Source organism: Sander vitreus, chromosome 23 (assembly GCF_031162955.1).
Source record: "Sander vitreus isolate 19-12246 chromosome 23, sanVit1, whole genome shotgun sequence".
Taxonomy (NCBI): domain Eukaryota; kingdom Metazoa; phylum Chordata; class Actinopteri; order Perciformes; family Percidae; genus Sander; species Sander vitreus.
In genome coordinates, this window is record NC_135877.1 from 15,715,900 (window position 1) to 15,721,417 (window position 5,518).

At 39.6% G+C, this 5,518-nt stretch overlaps 1 protein-coding gene across 3 annotated transcripts in view; it reads left to right on the forward strand.

Annotated features, from left to right (window-relative positions):
• apaf1 (apoptotic peptidase activating factor 1) overlaps positions 1–585 on the forward strand; it is a 46,729-nt gene extending 46,144 nt beyond the window's left edge. For all 3 annotated transcript variants that reach the window (XM_078281496.1, XM_078281495.1, XM_078281497.1), the window contains exon 27: positions 410–585. In XM_078281496.1, coding sequence (XP_078137622.1) covers positions 410–556 — 147 coding nt within the window. In that variant the 3' untranslated portion in view covers positions 557–585. The remainder of the gene's footprint in view (positions 1–409) is intronic.
• Positions 586–5,518: the final 4,933 nt, after the last annotated feature.

Consider the following 5,518-nt stretch of genomic DNA (forward strand, 5'->3'; position numbering starts at 1 on the left):
TCCTTACATAAAACATACATAAAAGGCTAAACATGCAACAAGGCTAAGACAATAAGTAGGCTAAATCCAACTTTATATTTTGTGCCAAAATGAATAAATCTGATAAAGATTTTGGGAAATAGGTTTATTCACTTTCTTACTGAGAGTTGCATGACTGTAAATATGAAGCTACAGCCAGCAGCCGGTTAGCTTAGCTTAGCTTGAAGACTGGAGACCGGGGAAAACAGCTAGCATGGCTCTGTCTGAAGGTAACAAATCCACCTACCAGCACCTCTAAAGCTCATTAATTATCATTCATCAATTTCTTTGATTATTTTTCCTCCCTAGATACTCTGCAGCAGTGTTGTCTGTTAAGAGCTTAAAGCATTGTAATAGTCTCTCTGTCTTTCTTTCACTGTCTGTTGTCCAGTGGTGGGATGTGGAGAAAGGCGAGGCCCTGCAGACCTTCTTTCCGACCGGAACAGCGTTGAAGAGGATCCACGTCTCAGCCGACTTCTCTACCTTTGTCACCATTGACAGCATCGGCATTCTCTACATCCTGGAGAGGGTGGTGTGAGACGGTGCGAACACTGCTCCAAAAGACCACAAACAATTGGACTGTGAGATTGGCAGTCGAATCAGGCTCCTTCGATCGAAGCATCGATTATTCCACTATTCAGGGCCACCCCTACCAAAACACTACATTTTTCTTGCGAAACCTGCAGTGTTACAGGCTGTACACAGAAGTAGACATGTTTTGTTGCATTAAGGACACTTGCAGAAAGCTAAACTGAAAGCTGTGGCATCCCATAACTAAACACTTCTCAGATACTATGTTTACATTTCCACTGCACTCTTTCTTCAGCCTTATGACAGACATTCAGTTTCACTTCTGACTCGCCAACTTGACTCTACTGGTTTACACCAGCTTTGGCAATTTCTTCGCTTTTTGCTGGCAGGTTTCTCTATAGAGCTCCCCCTACAGCTTCGGAATAGATATTTGGCAACTCCTATGTTTACTTGTGTCTGACTCCTTGCTCGGTCAGTCTGCCGTTTCCTCTTTCTCTGTTCCTCCGACAATGCTTTCCTAGCTTTCTGCTTCTTTTTTGCCGGCTCAGCCATGACGATAGTGTGAAAAACTACATTGCTACCTTGTTAGCAGGTTCCTGAATGGTCGTATCGGTGCAGTGCCGTGAAGCAATTCATTACATCGCGAGACCTGATATCATGCGATATTTCCTGACGCTGAGGCCGCCGGCTCACTGGCCGAAATTTGCAAGGGTGGTTTTTCCGCTCACAGGCGCTAGGGGGGAGTGAGACGACCACCATTCAACCCGAAAAAAGTAATATAACCATTCCAATGACTCCGAAGCTGTTCAGTTAAGGTAAATTAAGCTAAAAAAAAAAACTGCATAGTTCCCCTTTAACATGAAAAACTGCTGATCAACTGTTGGGAATGTAGATGCACCATGACTGCTCAAAGAGTCTTAAGATTCCTGCTCTAGTCCCTCTGTTTTACACATAAAGGAAGTAAATGCAAAGACATGGTTTTTGTAGATAAAATGGAGCACAATCTCTTATAAAAAAAAAAATTAAAAAAAAGGAAAGGTGCATTATAAAAGCAACAGGCAGCGTTTGTGACGATCAGGTCTTCTCGAGCAGATCTTTTAAATAATTAATACCTAGTAAATAAGTTAATATCAACAGGTTACGGATATGTGATCCTTGCATCAAATGTGAATCATACATGTTAATCCATCTTGCATTAGGGCTAAACATAATTGCATGTGATGTGAGAGATTTTCCAGTCTGCTGTATGTGATCACTATATAGTATGCTGTCGTGCATGTCATGGAATTGACTTGTTTATGCTGTGATGGTTTTGAACTTTAATTTTTTTTATGTTTGTGTTTTGAGGGCAAATCTTCTGTGTCTGTTTATTGACACTGCAGCCTTGGTCTAAATGTGACTACTGTAGGTACGGGGGGGGATGTATGTTTTGTGTACATGGATTCAACCCACCAGCGTAGATAAAACTTTTGCTGCACTTTGATAAGCATTAAAAATTGATAGATAGATTAAGCTTTAATGATCAGGCATTTAAATTTGAATCTGAAATCTTTTGAAAGCCTGAGTGAGTCCAATTGTACACCTGAACCATTTGTACTTTGAACTTAGATCAAAGGTAAAGGTTTTCTACAGGAAAATTGCAGACTGATGTATAATTGATAATCAAGTTTCCACATGCTAATGTTAAAAGGCACTTGTTGTGCTTGTCAATGGCTTAATTTTTTTAAGTTCTTTTTAGTTATATTCCATACCAACATTTTTATCTGCATGTTGTCAAACTACTGAGCCTCTTCCTGTTCTGAGCACTTTGAATCTTTCATACAGTCTTTGCTAATATAGCTTTGTTCAGACGCATTAAAATGGATCCTTGCTTTGATTTGACAATACAAATGAGTGCTTATTCTTAAATATGTGACAGAGAGATTACAGCTTGCCTATCAAACCTATTCATGATTGATCCAGACTACAGGTCCATTAGGAGACAATAAATTAATAAATGTAAGGATGCACTTCAAACATTTTTCAACAATGCTGTTGCCTTTTTCACGTTGTGCTCTTCCTGGTTGGTGCTTTAATGTCTCTAACAAAATTCCTGAAATATTGATTTCTGCTCAGGATGTGTTGATAACTTATACTGTACAGTGTAGTGCAATGTGAGTGTAATTTATAAAAGATTAAACTACACACGCTATGATGATAATGAAGATGATATGCGTCTGTCTTGATATTGTTACCTGTGAAATTTACAGGGATTTAATCTCCTTTTTGATTATTTTATCTGTTTATTGACTGTAGAATATGTGAATCTTTCAGTCCTGCATTTCCTAATACTCCAGACTGAGATTCATAGTAGTAGTTCATTCCTGTTTTTCAGGAGAAGTAAGCTTCAGTCTTCATCTGTTTGCACTTTTCAGTCAAGGTTGAAAATGACCTGTCTTGATACTTCATGCAGAAAATGGAAGATTGTCTGTAATCAGACAAGTTTCCAGTAAATTCTTATTTCCATTATGTCTCCCCGCCACACGGGGGCGCTGCTGCACGAACACGGCGTAACGAACATAGTGCTGTGGCGGGCTAGCCAAGGCCGAGCCGAGTTGGAAGAAACCAAACGAGGGGGAAAAAAACAAGAAGCAAACCAACAACTACAGAAATAATAAAGAAGAGGACGGCAGTAGCACATATTTTGAGCACAACTCAGGGGAAGCAAACAGTGAGAAACTTAGCATCAATGAAGTTCGTATTGATTCTAACGTTAACCCTGCTAAAAATGGATATCTATTATAAAAGTGACTGCTGCCTCTGAAGAAGCAATCAACTCCCGTGTACACCTGTGAGCGCTCATTCTGTAAGTTCTAGCTAAAAGAATTAGATATAACACCAAGATGTGTGCACTGGATATTTTTTTATCATTATATGGTGGAGCTTCTGCACAGAGGAAGTCTTGCCTTACCTTTTTTAAGGTAAGACAAATCTGTTTTTTGTGCTTATTTAATGTGAAAGCTGCAGGTTTGCAGGTACTAGTTACTGTACAATTTAGGTTTGATACATGTGACAGACTGATAGATTTGGATGGAAAATAGAGGGTTTGTTATGATTTATCAGAGAAAGTCAGCGATACTGTATGGTGAGTCAGTGATTGGCCGGTGTGCACAGCATGTTACTGTACCTCATTTGATGTTCCTCTGCAGCTGATTTTAATTAGACTAATTACAATCCTTATTTAAGCATACAGGTGCTTATGAACTTTGTCTGTATAAAATGCGCCATGTGATTTTACCAGATGTTTGTTTGCAATAGACATCTGATAGGCCATCATGTGTGATTTGTGTTGGCAAATTGCATGATTTCTTTATAGGCTGCCAGTATTTATGGTTAGGTATCCTGTGTGTTGGCTCACAGGCCTCTTTGTTTTTAATTTGTGGTTAGTGTGGTGACAGGCAACCTCATATCGTCCTCACTCTGAGAGCTGGATATTGCAGAAATATAAGTGGATACAGTGTTTCTGCACACGCCCTAGAAATCTAGTTATTTGTGAAAGCAGATTAAGTAGGCCTAGAAAGTTTAGTTTTCCAGAGGGCTTCGAGTGATGATCAAACACACTGGTACCTATTAAAATGAGCTGTGTGACCTGTTTTTTCAGAAACATTATGGGCCACTTTATCATAAAAAGCTTGATTTAGGCAGTTGATGCAGGCAAGTCGTCCCTTGTCCAGTGTTTAAGGAACATTTAAAAAATAGCCTTTTAAGAAAACCGTGCACTTTTACATATCTTTATTTACCTGATCTCCAAGTGACTTGAATGTGATGTTATTATATGAATTAATGTAATGAATAGATGTTATTGCTGTACTCACATTTTGCCTTCTCCAAATAACTAAGCCCCAGCAGTCAAGGATCCTGGAGCTGCCACTTGTGATGACATATAAATGGTAGCTGAATATATAATTTCCCTTTTGAAATTAGACACAACAGGTGCAGCTTTCATGCCATATATATATATATCTCTCCTACATACTGACATCACATGACTGATTTACACTCAGGCTGGGGGACAGTCTTGACTGCAGTCCATGATGACATAAGGTGTTCACATTTACTGAGGCAATGTAGCTGATGTATGTCTTTAAACAACTCCCTGTCATCACATCCATCATTTGACTTTGAGTAAACTTGTATTGCTGGGTGAAGGCTAGGATCCAATCCTCAGCTGAGTTATGTGTTACAGCACTGATTGATAAAGCTCTAGTGTGATTCATCAGTGCCTAATTAATTAGATTTTTATGTGATGACAGATGTGTAATGAGGGCTAACATGGAAGGTGAGTGTGGCCATCAATATTACCACATTCAACTGGAGGAGGAAATAGTAGAAGTATAGTACCAGGGCTTGTTGCAGGAGTGTTTATTAGGATACTTGACCCACAGGAAATTATAGATCTGTAAAAAAAAAAAAACATAAAAAAACGAATTGACTGGTAGAAGTAGTAGCTAATAAGTCTTAGCTAGCCTCAGTGTTGCCTAAAAAATGACCTCAGCCTCTATAAATCAGTTAGGGCAAAATCAAACCCAGGACTATGTCAGAAAACAGCAGTTCAGTCTTAAAAGGTCCTATGACATGCTGCTTTTTGGATGCTTTGATATAGCCCTTAGTGGTCCCCTAATGCTGTGTCTGAAGTCTCTTTCCCAAAATTCAGCCTTGGTGCAGAATTACAGCCACTAGAGCCAGTCCCACAATGAGCTTTCCTTAGGATGTGCCATTTCTGTGTCTGTAGCTTTAAATGCTATTGAGGAGGAGGGGGGGGGGGCAAAGAGGAGGGTGAGGGTGTGGCCTTGACCAACTGCCACTTTGTTTGTTTGCAAGCCATGGGGTGTTTCTCAATCTCAAGAATGCAAAGAATGGACTTGTGTTCTTGGGGAGAACGTTCTTGCTGGTTGTTCTTGGAAGAATCAACCCGCAAGTTCACAAGCAC